The sequence below is a fragment of the Acomys russatus genome, chromosome 31, assembly GCF_903995435.1.
Source record: "Acomys russatus chromosome 31, mAcoRus1.1, whole genome shotgun sequence".
Taxonomy (NCBI): Eukaryota; Metazoa; Chordata; class Mammalia; order Rodentia; family Muridae; genus Acomys; species Acomys russatus.
This window is the reverse complement of record NC_067167.1, coordinates 31,721,415-31,740,983: the sequence shown is the minus strand read 5'-3', so window position 1 is coordinate 31,740,983 and position 19,569 is coordinate 31,721,415. Positions and strand designations below refer to the sequence as shown.

The 19,569-nt window shown below is 40.3% G+C and overlaps 1 protein-coding gene across 1 annotated transcript in view; it reads left to right on the top strand.

The window, feature by feature from the left end:
• Zdhhc17 (zinc finger DHHC-type palmitoyltransferase 17) overlaps window positions 1–19,569 on the top strand; it is a 66,174-nt gene that overhangs the window by 22,553 nt on the left and 24,052 nt on the right. Inside the window, exons 2-7 of the mRNA XM_051139931.1 lie at window positions 394–497; window positions 7,008–7,130; window positions 8,025–8,102; window positions 8,800–8,944; window positions 13,343–13,407; window positions 14,012–14,174. Of these exons, the coding sequence (XP_050995888.1) occupies window positions 394–497; window positions 7,008–7,130; window positions 8,025–8,102; window positions 8,800–8,944; window positions 13,343–13,407; window positions 14,012–14,174 (678 nt within the window). The remainder of the gene's footprint in view (window positions 1–393; window positions 498–7,007; window positions 7,131–8,024; window positions 8,103–8,799; window positions 8,945–13,342; window positions 13,408–14,011; window positions 14,175–19,569) is intronic.

Here is a 19,569-nt window from a genome sequence, read left to right as displayed (position 1 = left end):
ATGTATTCCTCTAAGAGACCATGTGAGGCCTTCCCTTTGTTAGTGTATTATAGTTTGTCTGGGACATAGTGTTTGTTGGTGCTCAGGTTATTCTAGAATAATAGAAATGTTGGCACAAGAGAAAGAAACTTTCAGAAAAACCTGAGATTTCTAAGGTATGAAAGACAGTTGCTAATTTATCATTAATTTCTAATTTCAGAGCTTTTTAGTTTTGGGATGTGTACATGGGACAGACTTATTTGACCATACTTTTTCTCTAGAATATAGATTTTAAGTAAGCCAAACGTAATTATTTCAATAATGAATTATTTGTCAAGTAGCACAAAAATAAAAATACTAAAATATTTTCTGTAGTTGTTCATTTCTTGCTTATGTGCCTTTTCTCTTTCACAGGAAATCAAACCACAGAGCCATTATAACCATGGATATGGTGAACCTCTTGGGCGGAAAACTCATGTTGATGACTATAGCACATGGGACATAGTCAAGGCTACACAGTAAGGTTTTGTTGTGGCTGTTTTCTTACTTGAATATGAGTTTTCTTCTGAATATGAGTTACATACTCTGTTGCCTTGGGGGAAACGTCAGGGTCTCAGTTAAATTATCGTAGTTCTCATCAGCAGTTTGCTTTAGGTACTTGCAATTTTGTGGAAGCTTATTGTTTTACCTTAAGAATATTGAATGTGGGGCTGGAGAGATGGCTCAGTGGTTAAGAGCACTGACTGCTCTTCCAAAGGTCCTGAGTTCAATTCCCAGCAACCACATGGTGTCTTAGAACCATCCATAATGTGCTCTGGCGCCCTCTTCTGGCCTGCGGGTGTACATGCAGGCAGAGCACTGTATACATAACAATAAATAAATAAATCTTAAAAAAAAGAAAGAGAAAAGGAATATTGAATGTGAACAAATGGAAACCATTTCCAACTTAAAAGTACCTTTGAGTTAAGAACATGGGGCTATCCCATCTTCCCCAGCCCTTACCCAGGGACACAAACATAACGTGGCTAACGTTATATATGCATATATCTTTACTAAGGCGGATAGCCCAAAAATGTTCAAAACGCGGTCTTCAAAATGTCAGATTCTATTAGTCTTTGAGATTGGATAAGGAAATGATGAATCTAATTTTTTTTTTTTCTTGTTTTGTTTTGGTTTTTTGAGACAGGGTTTCTCTGTGTATCCTTGGCTGTCCTGAACTCACTTTGTAGACCAGGCTGGCCTCGAATTTACAGAGATCCACCTACCTCTGCCTGCCGAGTGCTGGGATTAAAGGCGTGTGCCACCACCGCCAGACTGAATCTAATATTATAATTAGAATCCTGTGGAAGTTGAAATACAACAGGTGTTTTATCTGTAGATAGGAGAAATATGAATTGAGTCCATTAACATTTTAGAATTGTCTGATAGTTAAGTGCATATAACACTACTAATAATCACAGTATACTTGCTTTGATCATTTGTATATGTCAAGAAGAAAAACCATTAGTATATATTAATTGTATAAGGTAATAGATTTCATTATATTTTCATGCATCCATATAATGTGCTTTAACCCTGTATTGGCTCTCATCCTGTCCTTTTTCTTCCCTCTGGTCGCCTTACTAATGCTTTCCCTTCTTTTTTAAGTCTAGATATTGTGAATGAGAGGAAAAAGACTTTCTGTTTTATTTTTGAGACAGGGTCTCACTATGTATCCTTGGCTGGCGTGAAAGTCACTATGTAGACTAGGCTTGTCTTAAAACTCAGAGAACTGCATTCCTTTGCCTTCTGAGTACTGGAATTAAAGGTGTGTACCACCACACACTGCCTAAAAGGTCACATTTCAATGTTTCAATTTTTTAGAGCAGTTTCATATGTGGTAAATGAAACTTGATGAGCACGTTACTCCAAAACTCTGCCTCTCTAGCATGTTGACTAATTTGAGTTAGAGGCTCTTGAAACTTTTCAGATGTAGGATGATCTCTATTAAATGTCTTTATGAGCATATACTTTTTATACTAATTATACATAGTGGTGTGTGTGTGTGTGTGTATGCGCACGTGGGTGTGTGTTGGTCATAGTTACTTCCCCTCCACTACCCTCTCTGTCCCTCTGCCAATTACTCTGTCTCTTTTCTACATTCATCCGTGTGTGTGTGTGTGTGTGTGTGTGTGTGTGTGTGTGTGTGTCAGAATGTTTCCTTAGGGTTATTTAAAGGAGCGTAGGTGTGGGCTACTGAGTGAGGTGTGGACACTCACTGGAGGCTTCAGTACTGAAGAACACCGTTCTCCCTCCCCATCATCAACTACCTGTAGGCCCTGAGGGAGGGTGATAGGAATTCCTGAACAGCTCCATGACAGAATGCTGATGGGCCAGGTCTTGTAAAAATCGCTACTGTGAACTGGACTCCATGGCCATTTTATGCCTGAAAGATAGCATTCCACTTCATCCTCTGGCTCTTACGTTATTTCTGATCTCTGCCACAGTGTTCTAGGATCCTTGGACAGGGTAATACAAAGTGTCATTTATGCCTGAGTATTCAACAGTTATTTATTTTTATACAAATTAATTTTAACACTATTCAAAAATGTGTTCTGAGCCAGGCAGTGGCACACGCCTTTAATTCCAGCACTTTGGAAGCAAAGGCAGGTGGATCTCTGTGAGTTCGAGGCCAGCCTGGACTACCGAGCGAGTTCCAGGATAGCCAGAACTGTTACACAGAGAAACGCTGTCTCAAAAAACAAACAAACAAACAACCCAAACAAACAAACAACCCCCCCCCAAAAAAAACAACAAAAACAAACAAAAATATGTTTTGGAGCTGGCAAGATGGCTCAGTGGTTCAGGTGCTTGCTGTCAAGTCTGATGGCCTGAGTTCAATCCGTGAGACCCATACCGGGGAAGGAGAGACCTGACTCCTCCTGGTCTCCAAAGATGTGCTTGGCACACGTGCATGCACACATGCTAAGTAGATAAGCTCAAAAAGAGGTATGACTGTAGCTTTTTCCATACCCCCTTTGCTTGTTAATTTTACAATAGTCTATGTCAGTCTGTCAGTCAGTCTGTTTGTCTGTCTGTCTGTCTGTCTCTCTCCATCTCCCCCCCCCCCAAAAAAAACCCAAAACTGGACATTTGAATTTAAACATATAGTAACCATGGAAACCAGCACTCCCGTTTTCTCAAGGTTTGCTGTTTTTGGTTTTTGATTGTTGCTAGTGGTCTCATCTTGTACCTCAGCCTGAATATAAATTTAAGATCCTCTTGTGTCTTTCTGAGGCTGTGCCTTCCCTGGACACTCCATTGTCCCTCTCCGCCCCCACTCCCCAGACAGGGTTTCTCTGTGTAGCCTTGTTGGTCTGGACTCTGAGGACCAGGCTGGCCTCAACTCACAGAGACCTGCCTGTCTCTGCCTCCTGAGTGAGTGCTGGGATTAAAGGCATGCGCTACCACACCCAGCTCCATTGTTATTTTTTAATTTTCTCACTGTATGCACTTTCCTTTGAATGGCTTAACTTTCATTGTTACCTTCAAAACACTGGCCCCTTAAGTTAGAGCAAAGTTAGAGCAAAGCCGTGGAGCCTGAGGGAGACTGGAACACAGCAGGCGGTTACTGATGCCTTTGTCTACACCTGTGAGGTCTGAGGCAGCAGCCAGGACACAGGCCCTGTTCACCCACCTGACTAACGTGTTGTTTTGTGGGTCCCCCCCCCCAGGCTCCCTGCTGCCTGCCTGGGGATGGATGTTAGTGATTGATGTCTGCTGCTCTGCTAGGACGTGAGGTTAATCACAGTGTACTACCCAAGAGCTGACCGTGAGTTTGCAAGTCTGGTGGATTCCAGAATTCTAGCATAGTTAGAGCACACAGACTAATCAGCACAGGCACTCGTAGGTGGACATGTTTCTGGTGCTCCCTATTACGCCATCCTCTGAGGATCTTTCCTTGTCTGCTGACTTTTTTCTTGTATACTTTTAAGCACAAGAAGAAAGCCAGTGATATCTGGATATAGTTAAAAGGATTTTTTGGTCTTATATTTTATTCAAGGTAAGATTCTGCTGTTTATACTAGTATGCCTAGAGCTGGTGGTGTAGGCCTGTACTCAGAGCCACTTGGGAGGCTGGGGCAGGAGGATTTTAAATTCAAGGCTTGCCTGAGGCTAGCTGGACAGTATAGCAGGGTCTCATCTCAAAATAAAAAGTAAAGACAAGGCAAGGGGTGGCCAGTTCTAAGTACCTTTAAAAATACGCTAGATATAAACAGAACATACAACCTACCCAGGTTATTTTACCAAGCAAATGGAAACAGCCTTGTGAAAGAGAGCATCTTGGCTAGCATTGCCGTCCTCATCTGCTCTTCACTAGATTGTGCTGTGTGTGTGTGAGTGTGTGTGTTTGTGTGTGTGTATGAGAGAGGGGGCGTGGGATAGAGAACCAAGGATGGCAGCAGTATGAGGGCTCTATAAATACGCGCACATCTTATTTCTCTATTAGGCACAATGTAAATAGAATTAGAAGTGCTAATGTTTGCTGTTAGTGTTGCCTTAGTGCTCATTCTCTTCCCTAACCATACTCTACAGAGGACCTTCCCCATTTTGAACTTGACTAAGAAATTATACGGGTGTGGTGGCACATACCTTTAATGCTCATGTTAGTGCTATTTGCACAGGGGAGAGGCAGGAGGGTTCTGTGAGGTCAAGGCCAGCCTGGGGGGGCCAGGAAGAAATCAAACAAAAACCCCCAGAGAAGCAAAGGTTGTTAAAGCACAAAGGCTGTTGGATTTATGTAAGTTGCTTTTGTGTTAAATAATTCCAGAGATATAAAATTTGGCTAAAAAAAAATGATGCTATGTAGCTCGATGATAGACTTGGTGACTTATTGTACTTTTTTCTATTTTTGTTTATACTTGATAATTTTCATAATTAAGTGGTGGCTGGAGTGGCTGTGGCTGTGGGTGACTGGAGAGATGGTTCAGTGGTTAACAGTATGCTGCTCCTGCAGAGAGAACCCAGACGTTGGTTCTTAGCATCCAGATGGGATGGCTGTAACTACAGCTCTGGGGGGAATCTGATGCCTCTGGCCTTGGCAGCACCTGTACACATGTGTACATACCACACACACACACACACACACACAAACACAAACACAAACAAACACACACTATTAAAACTAATAAAAACAAGTTTTTAGTGAAAGAAGGCCTTAGGGGGCTGGGTAGATTGGATGACATTGGGTAAAGCCTGGTTGTCACCAAGCCTGACAACCCAAGTTCCCGAGTTGTGTCTCTAGGACTCAGAGAGTAGAAGGAGAGATTGACTCCTGTAAGCTGTGCTCTGACTTCCTCACATGCACTGTGGCGCACCTATCAGTGTGCACAATAAATAGAATACATGTTTAAAGTGATAATTAAAGTTGTTAACTTGGGCTGGAGAAGTGGCTCATTGGCTAAAAGCTCTTGTCCTTCAGCAAGCCAGTAAGCAGCATTTCCCCATGGCCCGTGCTTCATTCAGTTCCTGCGTCCAGGGTCCTGCCTTGAGGTCCTGCCCTGACCGGATGGACTGTAATGTAGTCTCTGAGCTGAAATGCACTCTTCTCTCGAGTTGCTTTTGGTCAGTGTTTAATCTTAGCAACAATCAGCAATCTAAAATAGTGTTATTGAAATGTAAATATTTTCTTTAAGCATTAAAAATAAATGTTTTTCTACCTTTTCCTCTTTGATTAAAAACCAATAACTCCATATTCATATGGATTATTGTCTTGGTTTAATTTTTTATTATGATTTTTTTCCTACTCACAAGACTTCTTTCTACTAGTTAAATTAAATTGACTTTATTCTTGCAAAATACTTCTGAATAAAAACCTTCTTGTGGGGGAGAGCTCTTATTCTGGCTTTCAGGGCCCACACACTTGCTATAGGTACAGACATGTAGGCAAACACTGAAAATAACAACAAATCTTTAAAAAAGTAAATTTTGCTGCACAGTGATGAGGATCAATCTCTTCATTTGTCCCTTTTATTAGATGTGATCCCCCCTCCCCCCCCTTTTTTTCCCCCTTTCCAGACAGGGTTTCTCTGTAGCTCTGGCTGTCCTGGAACTCTTTTTATAGACCAGGCTGGCCTCGAATTCACAGAGATCCGCCTGTCTGCCTCCCCAGTGCTGGGATTAAAGAGGTGCGTCACCACTGTGCCTGAGATGATCCTCTTCTTGGAGCTTTCTAGTGGACTTCCCCTGAGTTTTTAACGGCTTGACTTGAATCACAGGAGTTTCCCAGGTCCTTCCCTACTCCAACACACAAAGTTGTATTTGCCTTTAGAAATATCAGCTAAAAACGTATCATATAACACAGCCTTTCTTCATGGTATTTCTCTAAGGTCTTATGTATTCCCTGTTACTTATTTTCTTAATACTTTAATGTTTTTTAAAACATCTGTATAGTTTTAAAATCTGCATTGTTTTGTGGACTAAGTTATAAGAAAAAGAAATTTGCAGCTGGGCATGGTGGCACACACCTTTAATCCCAGAACTTGGGAGGCAGAGGCAGGTGGATCAGTTGAATTTGAGATCAGCTTGGTCTACAAAGTGAGTCCAGGACAGCTAAGGCTACACAGGGAAAACCTGTTTCAAAAAACCAAAACCGGGTGGGGAGAGGGGGGAAACACGAAGAAATTTGCTGACTCACGTTTTTTTCTGATAATTTTGTACTTCATGAAATTTTACATGGTTATAAGCGAGATATTTTAGAATGGCAAGAAATAGTAAAAGCTGTTGAAATACTGATTTTTCAAAGTAATGATGTATGTGGGAAACTAGTTTTAATTTCTAAGTAAAAAAATGAAACATTAAGCCAAGTATGATATCACACGTGTAATTTTAGCAACTTGGGAGCTAAGACAAGAGATTGTTGTGTGTTTAAGCCAGTCAGGACTGTCCTGTCTCTAAAAAAAAGGGGGGGGGGGAGGGAATACTTCTGAAAATACTAACTCAGCTTTAAATGTTTTAAGTAGCGGTGTTGTCCCTTGCTCTCTTTTCCAGGTATGGAGTATCTGAGCGCTGCCGAGAACTGGTGGAAGCGGGCTACGACGTACGGCAGCCAGACAAAGAGAACGTCACGCTTCTTCACTGGGCTGCCATCAACAACAGAGTGGATTTAGTCAAGTACGTGCCGTCTATGCGTTTTAATTAATAAGCTTCTGCTTTTTCTATTGCTACGAAATTGTAGAATGTAATTATTATAAGAACTAATGATTTCTAAAATCCATAGTTTTCATGGTATATATTCTGTATACCTTAAAAAAACAAAACAAAACCAAACCAACTTAATATTTAACATATACTGAATGCTTAGATGAGTTGAGTCCTATATAGTACTTTTCCATATATATATTTCCTTTATCCATCATTGTTGAAATAACCTCATTTGAGATAATAATTATGAGTGAGGAAATGGAAACAGAAAGCTTAAATATGCTACCCAATATCACATAGTTAATAAAGGTTAGAACTAGACTTTAATTTAGGTAACGTCACTTGGCTCCTACATTTTGAATATGGTTTCTAGATGGGAAAAGCAGCAAGGAAGGATGTGTTAAAACAGTAATAAGTGGTGTTCTTCTCATTCGCACCAGGGCTGGGCGATAAGTACCTCACATTCTAGCTATAAAATGGTTTCTATTCTTGAGTGTACGTCTGCTGGATTATCATTACCAAGAAAAGGATCATAGAGAGCTGAGTGGTAGGAGTCTGTTAGTAATCTTTGATACATTGGACGTAAACTTTTGAAGGTGAGGATATGAGTCTAAAACAAACACAGAACAGAGGGCGACAGATACTAAAGTCAGGGAAGACCTCGCTGCCACGGAAGTCCTAGGTGAAGATGACACAATTGACAGTCATGAAAGTCCTGATGTCTCTGAGGGCGGCTTCCTGTAGAGCATGCTCTGCTAGCTCCTTCTTCCCTCCTTCAGTTTTTTGACTTTGCCCAGTCTTCAGTATACTTCTCATATCTCAAGTTGAAGATGAAAACTAAATTACTACAAATGTTTCTTCCAGATACTATATTTCGAAAGGTGCTATTGTGGATCAACTTGGAGGAGACCTGAATTCAACTCCATTGCACTGGGCCACAAGGTTTACATTTACTTCTATGTCACCCTTCCCCTTAGGCGTCTTTATCTTTTTTTTGAAAATGGTATGCTAACACTTGATATAGTTAACCGGTTTATTTACTGCTGCCCAGTCTTGTCTTCACTGGAAACAAGTTACAAGCTGTCTTGAGGGAAGCCTGGTAGTCCAGTTGTGAGGGTTGGTTACATTTTGAATTTGTGAATGTAATACCTTGGAAGTATGTGTGTGTTTACAATTAAACAGGTTAGTTGTTGGGATTTCTAGGATCATATTGGAATGGAACTAACTCAGTAATTAAGGTTGTTTTCATTAAGTTATAAAAGCTGTTGTTCCATTTAAGACTTTCAGGAGCCAGGCATGGTGGCGCATGCTTTTAATCCCAGCACTCGGGAAGGAGAGCAGGTGGATCTCTGTGAGTTCAAGGCCAACCTGGTCTACAAAGCGAGTCTAGGACAGCCAAGATTAACACAGAGAAACCTTGTCTTGAACCCCCCCCCCAAAAAAACAAAGCACACCAAACCAAACCAAACAACCCCCCCCAAAACTCTCAGGGACCGTAAACTCCTGCATCTTGTTTGAAAGCAACACCATAAAATACATGATTTAACCTCCCACCGTTACCTTCCTCAAGTATACTCTTTTCCCGAAGACTTTCTGAAATAACTTTATGTCTAAATGTTTTTGTCTTTCTATTTTTCAGACAAGGCCATTTATCCATGGTTGTACAACTAATGAAGTATGGTGCAGATCCATCCTTAATTGATGGGGAAGGATGCAGCTGTATCCACTTGGCTGCTCAGTTTGGGCATACCTCAATTGTTGCTTATCTTATAGCGAAAGGACAGGTAAAAGAAGTCTCAGCAGTGTGTGTTTTAGCCTTGTATTATTCATGACTTAAATGCCTGATATTCACAGCATTACATCTGTAGTACCTGGAAATACTTAACTAGCATTTTCTGATGAATGAAGAGAGTAAATAAATCTATTTATTTTCATACTGAGTTTTTAGTGTGCTTAAGATAGAAGCAAATATGGTCACAAATATAGATAATTCTCCTTTAAGTTGGTTTTTAATTTGTAAGTGTGATAGAAATGAGTAGTGAAAAGTAAGGGGAAAATATATAATCTATTTTTAAAAAAATATTTCCCTTAAATATTGCCTTAATTAGTATTTCTGTTGCTGTGATAAAACACCAAGATTTAAAGTGACTTCAAGAGCAGAGGGTTTATTTTACTTACATTTCACATCATAGTTCATCATTTAAGGGCGTCAGGATGGGAACTGATTGAGAGTCCATGGAGGCGCACTGCTTACTGGCTTACTCCTCATGCTTTGCTCAACCTGCTTCTTTATAGCAGCCAAGACTAAGAAGCAGCCAGGCATGGCACCGCCCACGGTGGGCTGGCCCCTCCCACAGTCCTGCTTACAGTCTCGTGAAACATGATTTCTTTTCATGTGAGGTTTCCTCTTCTCCACTGACTATACTTCATGTCAAGTTCACATAAAACTAACCAGAACAATTTCCCCCTTGTCAGCTTGACAAAGAGTCATTACAGTTCGACTAGAACCTTTTCTTTATTTGTCCCCAAGATGGTATGTTAATATTATCACAGTATAAAACACATTCCAAACTTCCAAAGTCCCACAGTTTAAAAAAAAAAAATCACACTTAAAACTTGTGTCTCAAAGGCAGGCGTGGTGGCACACACTTTTAATCCCAGCACTTGGGAGGCACAGGCAGGTGGATTGCTATGAGTTTGAGGCCATCCTGGTCTACAAAGGGAGTCCAGGACAGCCAAGGCTACACAGAGAAACCCTGTCCTGAAAAAACAAACAAACAAAGAAACAAAAAACCAGAACAAAACAAAACAAAAAAAGAATTGTGTCTCTTTAAAATATAGAAGGTCTCCTAACTATGGGCTCCTGTAAAATAAAAATAACAAATAAAAAACTTTCTAACTTCAAGAAGGAAGAACCAGGACATGGTAACCACTGAACACAGCAAATTAACACTGCCAGTGTAAAGAGCGCAGGGTCAGACATCTGGGGCTCACTCACAACCTTCAGTGGGCTTTCACAGCTGCCCACAGCCCACAACACACGGCAGCTTCAGGGGGCTTTCACAGCTGCCCACAGCCCACAACACACGGCAGCTTCAGAGGGCTTCACAGCTGTCCACAGTCCACAACACACGGCAACTTCAGGGGGTTTTCACAGCTGCCCACAGTCCATAACACACGGCAGCTTCAGAGGGCTTTCACAGCTGTCCACAGTCCATAACACACGGCAGCTTCAGAGGGCTTTCACAACTGTCCACAGTCCATAACACACGGCAGCTTGTTATGGCAGCTATCGAGGCTTTCTTCACTCACACCTGCTGCTGTCCCTGGTGGTTCTTCCATGGTGCTGGCATCTCTTAACTACCACAGGCTCTGGTGCATCTGGGCTGCACTTAAACCATTAGCCTGTTCTGGTCTCTCTTCCAGGACTCTAGTCCCACCACATGGTGCCAAGCCTAGGTTGTTTTCTGTGACCCCTTCATGCCTTCAAAACCAGCACTATCTGCATGACTTTCAGACTACCGAGTTTAGCTGCCAGCATAAGATGCACCTTAGCTCCCTCTGGACCACAGCTTCTGTTTGCTGGCCCAAGGCAATGCTCCTAGATTTACTGTCCTCAGTGATGCTGCTTTTTTCTTAATCACCACTCATTTCTCAACTCCAGCTAACCAGTGTAAAACATTCTAGTAGAGCAAATGTTTTACTTCAGCATGTCAACTCTTTAGTTCCTGTTGACTGGAACTATAGACTTGTAAAATAGTGAATGGCCCTCTACGTTACTTAAAGATTCTCAGAACTTCCTCTGAAATTTCACAAGCCAGGCCTTCATCGTGTGTATTTCTTTCAACATTCTTATCTTCCAAGCTCCCACAGATCGACCCACTGAGCTCTCAACACTTAACGATTACTCCAGCACAAAGTGCCATGTCATCAGTCCTCCCAAACTCATGATCAGTCCATCACAGAAGTACCCATGACCACCACAGTCCTCCCAAACTCATGGTCAGTCCATCACAGAAGTACCCATGACCACCACAGTCCTCCCAAACTCATGGTCAGTCCATCACAGAAGTACCCATGACCACCACAGTCCTCCCAAACACATGGTCAGTCCATCACAGCAGTGACCTGGTACCAGTTTCTGTCTTAGTTAGTGTTCCTACTGCTGCAATAAAACACCGAGACCAAAAACAAATTGTGGAGAAAAGCATGTAGTTTGCTTACACTACTAGGCAGCCGTCATCGAGTCAGGGCAGGAGCCTGGGAGGCAGGAGCTGATGCAGAGGCCATGGAGGAGAGGAGCATTGCTTACTGGCTTGCTCCTCGTATCTAGCTCAGCCCGCTTTTTTATGACACCCAGGGCCACCAGCCCAGGGTGGCACCAACCACAGCCAGGAGTTTCAAATTAATTCTCAAATCAGTCAGGGAACTGTACCACAGGCAAGTGTGAGGTATTTTCTCAATTGAGGGCCCCTCTTCTAAAGTGACCCTAATTTGTGTCATAGTGACCTGAAACGAGCCAGCAGACATTGGAACTTATGTAAACTTCTGGGTTTTTAATTTGCTTGTTTTGTTTTTGTTGTTCTTTGTGTTTGTTTGTTTGTTTATCAAGACAGGGTTTCTCTATGTTATCTTGGCCATCCTGGACTTGCTTTGTAGACCATGCTGGCCTCAAATTCATAGCGATCTGCCTGCCTCTCCCTCCTTGTGTAAACTTCTAAAGCTAATTTTATTGCCTGATTATTTTCTGTTTTAATAACCCATTGAGGAGAATGATTAAAGAAAAAGCATGTTTTCTCTTTTTGCTGCATCAAATAATTCAGATTCTGTCAGGGCACATGGACTTTAAGTTTTTGTTTTTGATTTTTTTTTTTTGAGTGTGCAACAGTGACAATAAAATCACATTAATTATATATATTCATCTTAGACATATATTTTGGTAAGAGAAATAATGCTTAGGTCGTCGTCTTCTTCTTCTTCTTCTTCTTCTTCTTCTTCTTCTTCTTCTTCTTCTTCTTCTTCTTCTTCTTCTTCTTCTTCTTCTTCTTTTGTATAGACTATGTTATGTCTATATGCCTTGTGATTTGATAGAATAGCTAGAGGCCTGTTCTTCACAAGGATGCTAGGACAGCCAGCCCTTGCTTTTCTTTATGCTCTGTCCATATTCTGCAACACCACTCTTCAAAAGGGGATTATGTGGTACCACAGACTCCCAGAAAAGCAAAGGCAGGAGCTGTTCTGCTGACTTAGGCCTTAGGCCTTGAAACCACAGAGCAGTGTTCCTACCAGCTAAAGCTGGGGCAATCTAGCTCAGGTTCCGAGTAGGGGACGTCAGCACAGGGTGTGAGCACTTTTGGGGAGCATCTTTGGGACCAAGCACAGGAGACTACCCTTATTCCAGTGCTTGCTTAGACCTGGGTTGGAGAATGTCTCTTTACTTACTTTTTATTTCCCCTTTTAACTAGAAAGAAAAAATGATGTAAATATTTGAGTAGTCATTGTCTTTTTGTTAATGCAATTGATTTGGAAGTTTGGCTCATTTTGTTAGTCTTTTTAAAACCTGGAGAAGTATGTAGGTGTTCTTTTTAACAAACTTTCAAAAAAGTTCAATAGATGCTGGAGCCAGCTGGGCGCGGTGGCACACAGCTGTAATCTCAGCACTCAGGGAGGCAAAAAGCAGGTGGATCTCTTGAGTTTGAGGCCAGTCTGGTCTAGAGTGAGTTATAGGACAGCCAAGGCCACACAGAGAAACCTTGTCTCAAAAAATAAAACAAACAAAAATTGTCAAGGAAATTATGATATAAAACTATGGTTTATATTTTATCTTCTGGAAAATGAAGACTGCCAAAAAAAATTAATATGCCTTGTTTCATCCTGTGAAAGACTAGTAAAAATTGTCTTTTATTCTAAACTAAAATTGTGTGGTAATAGTGTTTGAAGACCACTTAGAATTCTAAAATTGCAAAGGTCTTTAAATGAAAAACATTAGTGTGAAAGCATAATTTGTAAAGCAGTTGGGCTAGTTAGTGGCAGTACTTAGTTATAGTGAAAAGTTAAGAGAGAAACTTACATAAAGCATTCTCAATTGAGTAGCAATGTACTAGGTTGTGTGATGTATACTTAGATGTTTCCAACTACTTTTGGTTAGGATCTTAAAATGTTCTTTCTGGCTTTATTATCAGGATGTAGATATGATGGATCAGAATGGAATGACACCTTTAATGTGGGCAGCTTATAGAACACATAGGTATGTAATCGTTGTGGATGACTTCAGCATAATTCAACATGAAAACAAGGGTTAGGAAGAGTAGTGATCTTACACCTACTGCTGTTCACAGCCTGTGTAGCCTGAACAGTGCATAGCAGAAGTTAGTTACCCCTGGCTGTTCTGCTGTGTATACTTTGGCTCAGTAATCTATTAGTTCTGAGAATGGAAGAAGAGTACCTTTTTTGAAAAGTAATTAGCCTTTTCATGTGATTGTACTGTAAAGTTTTATGTATTCATTTGTAAGTTGTCTTAAGTCATTTTTGGGTTAGTTTAAATTGAAATAAAGTAATTTTTATTCCTTAAATGTATAGACGTTACTAGCACAAGTTCTTAGATTAAAAGTAGGAAAGTTAGGACCACATGGGCTGTCTCTCGGCACCATGTAACTTTATACAGGCTTGTGCATACATGACAGTCTGTGTTAGAGTACCGTTTAATTGCTGACTGTAATATTATCAAGGTTAGAGTAGATGTGTCCCAAGATGGGATGAGAATGCAGCCACGATCAGTGCAGTCTCTGTAATGATTCCGATAATTGAAATTAGGGTTGTTGTTGTTGTTTGTTTGTTTTTTTCCTTTTCAGTGTGGATCCAACTAGATTGCTTTTAACATTCAATGTTTCAGTTAACCTTGGTGACAAGTATCACAAAAATACTGCTCTGCACTGGGCAGTTCTAGCAGGGAACACCACAGTCATTAGTCTTCTTCTGGAAGCCGGAGGGAACGTGGATGCCCAGAATATCAAGGTAAAGGCCCCTGGTGCTGGTGGAGGAGGAAGGCGCCAGTACGCGCTGCACCCTTGTGGGAAAGATGGTCTTGTGTGTTCAGTCCTTTTCTTCTGTCACATAATTTGTTTTCAAAACTTGGGTCATTAACTATCATCTTAGGATACTAAATTATGTTTTAGTTTTTGGGTGGTCTTTTAATTAGTAAATTTGTACTGAATTTTAGAAATTCCATGTTTCTGCCTTCTACAACAAATGAAGGACATAGTTTTCTGGTTTCTTTTTTCTTTCTTTCCTTTTTTTTTTTTGATTTTTCAAGACAGGGTTTCCTTGTGTAGCCCTGGCTATCTTGGACTCACTTTGGAGACCAGGGTGGCCTCGAACTCACAAGGATCCACCTGCTTCTGCCTCCCGAGTGCTGGGATTAAAGGCATGTGCACCACCGCCCAGTGCTTTCTTGTATCTTAAGAATATCATCACATATAAGTTTATAGTTACAAAACACATTATTATCCCATTATCAAAATGGCACAGCTGGTAAAAACACTTGTTTGTAAAGGCTGGCAACCTAAGTTGAACTCCCAGAACTCACCATGTAAAGATATGGAAGGAGAGAGGCAACTCCATAAAGGTGTCCTGACCACATGATGCCACGGCACGTGCACCCACATGTGCATTGTGTCTTCATACACAGTGATAATAGTAACAGCAGCAGTAAAAACACATTCATAGTGAATTCTAGTAATTCTTTTGACTTGGTCATTTTAGTAGCATTTCTTTAAACAGGACTTTTAAATTTGATGACACCCTTTATGATACTCATCGAACAATGCTAAATTAACCCAGGATGAGTGTACGGAATTCATCTAAGAGCCAAGTACAATTTAACTTGTGCACTTTGAGTTTTTAGAATTTGTAGACACCATAGAACAACTACAGATGCAACACTTTGCTGGGGCTGGCAAGGTGACGCAGTGAACAAAAGGCAGGAGCTGCCAAACCTCACTTCTACCCCCAGGACATAGTGGAAGGAGACTGACTCTTTCAAGTTGTACGCTGACCTCCACGTGTATCCTGTGGCACATGTGCGGTCACACTCAAACACAGCATCAAGAAGTGTCAAAAAATGGTTCTGATGGCAATCTCAAGTGTTTGGTTAATCTTTTGCATTCCTAAAGGCTTAGGAACCACTGTGCCCTTCAGCAGAAATCTGAATGACTGCGGTTACTGGCAGGAATCACTGTCTTTGGACAAATATTTTTAAGGATTAGCCATAATTTGTAGTATTTTTCTGAACCAAGTTTTAGAAGTGCCTAGAGGATATCTGCTAATTAAATGTCAAGGGAGTTTAAGCTCTATACTAACCTGAAATAGCCAATGAAAAAGTAGGTATCTCTTGCTGGATCAAGGCATCTCTATGTTCTAATGAGAAATTCTTTCTTTACTTAGTTACTTTGAGAAGTTTACACTGTTAAAAATGGCTTGGACTTCTATTTTTAACTTCCTAGCTTAGTGAATTTTTAGAAACTGGTCTAATTACAAATTTTGAGTTTAGTTTAAATATTACAAACTGTAAAACTGATAAAATCGTATGTATTTATTTATTTATTTTTACATCTAAGTCTTGTTCCTACCCAGGATGATGAGAACAGCCCACTAAACACATGAAAAGGGAAGTTGGCATACTGTAGTGACTGGCAGGTGATGAGCACTTAACAACTATCTGTTGATTAAAAGAATGGACAGCAAGGATACTGTTCTGCTACTTCAGATATGATAGAGAAATGTTTGCCTTTGCAAACAATGTAAAGAGAATGCTCTGAAAATTCTTAACAGCGGCATCAGTGAACTATGCTGAGTTCAGGCCCGAAGGCTGAGGAAGATGCTTAGCTAATGCTGACAGTGCTCCCTGGGAAAGCCAGCTGACACCGCCCTGCCTGCCTTCCCCATTCCTTTCTATCCTACTCTCTGTAGCTTCCAGGGCATTTCTAACATTGCTGAAAAAATAGAACTGATTTCAGTACAGCAAGTAATTTAAACTCAGTTTTCTTTCTCCTAACTGCTAAATTAATGTATTTAAATTACAGTATACTAAATAATTATGCAAACAAGATAGCTATTCAGTTCTGTATAGCTTAGTCACGATCTTTAGTTATTTGCAGTGTGTTTGAAAACTTAAACATCTTTTTCAAATAATTAATGAAAAGTTGTGGTTCCCACTGACTATTGCATAAACCTTTAATGTTGGTAAGATAGAAAAGTCAATAATGAATTTCAACAGAAAGGTATGATAAGAATAGAGATTATGAAAGTATTCACTTTTTTTTTTTACCTTTTTTAAAAACGGAGTGTGTGTGTGTGTAATTAGTCACATTCTTTTTATTGATAATTTTGTTTTATCTGACACAGATTCAAGGTTGACTTGGTTAAAAAAAAAAAAGTCCCCATACCCCTCTTAGAGCCTGAGTCCAGGACTTGAAGTGTGCTAGGCAAGCATTCTACCACTGAGTAGTAGCCACCCTCTGTCCTGAACAGCGATTTCAGGTGTGATGCTCTTGATGCCTCTTGGAGTAACATTATAACTCAGGAAATGAAGGCTAAGGGAATTATTCATTTGCTCCTGCAACATTTATAGATATGCGGGGAAGCTATCTCTGTCTGCTCTGCTTAGAAAGATGCTTGTTTCTACAGTCTCTTTCATCTAATCAAAAGAATAAAATAATAATTAAGTGATGTTTCTATTGGGATCTAGCACTCACTGTGTACTTGAACTGCAGTTACGACTTCTAATAGAAGCTTTTTTCCTCATTCAGTACATACTGGTTGGTTGGTAGGTTTTCTCAGTGTTCAAGACAGATTAAGGTCTGGGTTGTCTCAAGACAGATCCTTTGAAGAAATAAAATAGTAAATAAATGAAAGATCAGATGCAATTGAGTGACAGGCTTGAGAAGGTGAGAATTCCTTTGAGATTTTTTCTTTGAGGGTCATGAGGAGAAGGAGTCAGCTGTGCCATCACAAGGCCCAGCAGGGCAAGGTTCCTGAGGGTTAGCTGTATAACTGAGGCGGGCTTACAGGGCCAGTGAGCAGGGGCGACTTGTGTGATATGAAGTCCTAGGAACAGAAGGGTTTGCGTGGACTGCCATAGGGTGTGCTTTTTTGGTTAGATCCTATTTTGGTTGAAGAAGAGATTGAGTCATTCCGACAGTAGAAACGTTGGAAGATGTGTTAGGCTGCTGGGTTTTGTTGTTGGCTTGGCCGTGCTAGCGTAGCCAGGGACTGGCAGTGGAGACAGTATCAGTAATGCTGTAGGGCGGGAATGACAAAGTGGACGATATTTCAGAACAAAAGGAAGCATTATTGATGGTGCAGGTGTGTGTCGTTAGCTTGTCTTTTGACACGTGTTGAGGCTGTGCATGCGGAAGGGAAAGTGAAGATTGTAGGAATTCGCTCTTTTGATAATATTTAACATGAAGTAATGCTTTTCTCTGTGCACCATTTAAAGCTAATTATTTAGGCCACTGCAGATTTTGAAAAGGAAAATTTCATTAAAAATCTCCAACATGGGCGGTTAAGAACCTGACTGCTTTTCCAAAGGTCCTGAGTTCAATTCCCAGCAATCACATGGTTCCCTCCCTCTTCTGGTGGGCAGGCATACATGTAGGCCAAATACAGTATATATCATAGATAAATAAAGCTTAAAAAAACTCCAACATAATTCTTTTGTCCATAATTTTGACATTTATTTATTTCATTTTTCATCTTAAGTACTAGGAAGGATCATTTTATTAAAAATGAATTGTAGGGGCTGCAGAGATGGCTCAGCATTTCAGAACACTTGTTGCTCTTGCAGAGGACCTGGGTTCATTTGCCAGCACCCCACATGGTGGTTCACAACCATCTGTAACTCCAGTTCTGAGGGATCTAACACCCTCTTCAAACTTTGGCAGATACCAGGCATGCATGAAGTGTACAAAGTGCAGGCAAAACACTAATACTCATAAAATAAAATATCTTTAAAAAAAAATTGAAGTAGGGGCTGGAGAGACGGCTCAGAGGCTAAGAGCACTGACTACTCCTTCAGAGGTCCTGAGTTCAAGTCCCAGCAGCCACATGGTGGCCCAGAACCATCCATAATGTGATCTGACGCCCTCTTCTGGCCTGCAGGTGCACATGCAGACAACACTGTATATTTAATAATAAATAAATAAATCTTAAAAAAAATTAAAGTAAAAATGAATTGTAAAGGTAGGATATAGCTACAAATACAGCTTTTGATTTTAAAAACTATAAAAAGTTGTATTCTTCAGACAACATAAACATTTTCTGCTATAATTATTTAACTATATGGTCCTATCCTGAAATAATTATTTTAAAAATAAGCTTAAGTTTCTTTTAAGTTTCTCTATGTTAGCTAGAAATTGCTTCTTTAAATTACTTGTCCAAAAAAGAAATTAGAGTCCTTTACTATGTAAAACAAAGTTCTTTCAACAAAACAAGACAATTTATTGTGAAGACTTTTTAATAATAGATAACTTTAAAAATATTTTAAAGTTGATATTTGGAAATAGCTAAATACCCCAATGGATGTAGGGTGCAGGGCGCAGGGCGTTTGAAATACTGCTTGTGACAGCATTTTTTGGGGAAGAAGATCATTCATTGTCTTTCATCTGATAAATGTCAAGCGAATTTTATAGTCATAGCCCTAGGTTCTGGTTAAATGGCAACCATAGGGTGAAAGAGTAATTTGTGTACTAAGAATTTAAAAAAAAATTGAATTTATGGCTTCTGTCATAATTCTTTTTACTATGGTGGTTTTGTTAATTTTTAAAGATTTTTGTCCTGTAGTTATAGTTACAGAAGGTTCGCTATTTTAATTTTGGGAAGAACAATTAATCTGAGTGCTACCCAAGCTTTTCCAATCTTTCTAAAACTGACAAAGCAAGTAAGGATCTCTTGTAGCTCCTTGGAAGGAGGTGAAGACAGTTGGTCACTAGCTCCTGAACACCCGACCTCGATGGTCTCTGGCTAGTGTTTGTTAGCTTGACAGTGAGATCGAGCCCCACTAAGTCACAGTGTCAGGTGATCTTCTACCTTAGCCATGTTTATTTGAACAAAAGTCCTGAAGAATATCTGCTCCTTACCACCAGTGGCGTAGTCCATAATACTCCATGTGGACTCTTGCTGATGTTCCTTTTGTTAGTGTTTCTTACTATTTTGGCTGCGACATGGAGTAATCAAATAGACTTGATTCCGAACCCTGTTTTTAATATAACTCTTGAATTGTTTGTTTATTTTACCAGCCGAATAAAAGAACTATACTAGTCAGGTGACTAGAGGAGTTGAAAGGTGTTTAAAGCTCCCTCAATCTTTCTGTCTAGGCAATCCTTAGGTGTCACATGGCCCTCTAGTGGAAGGG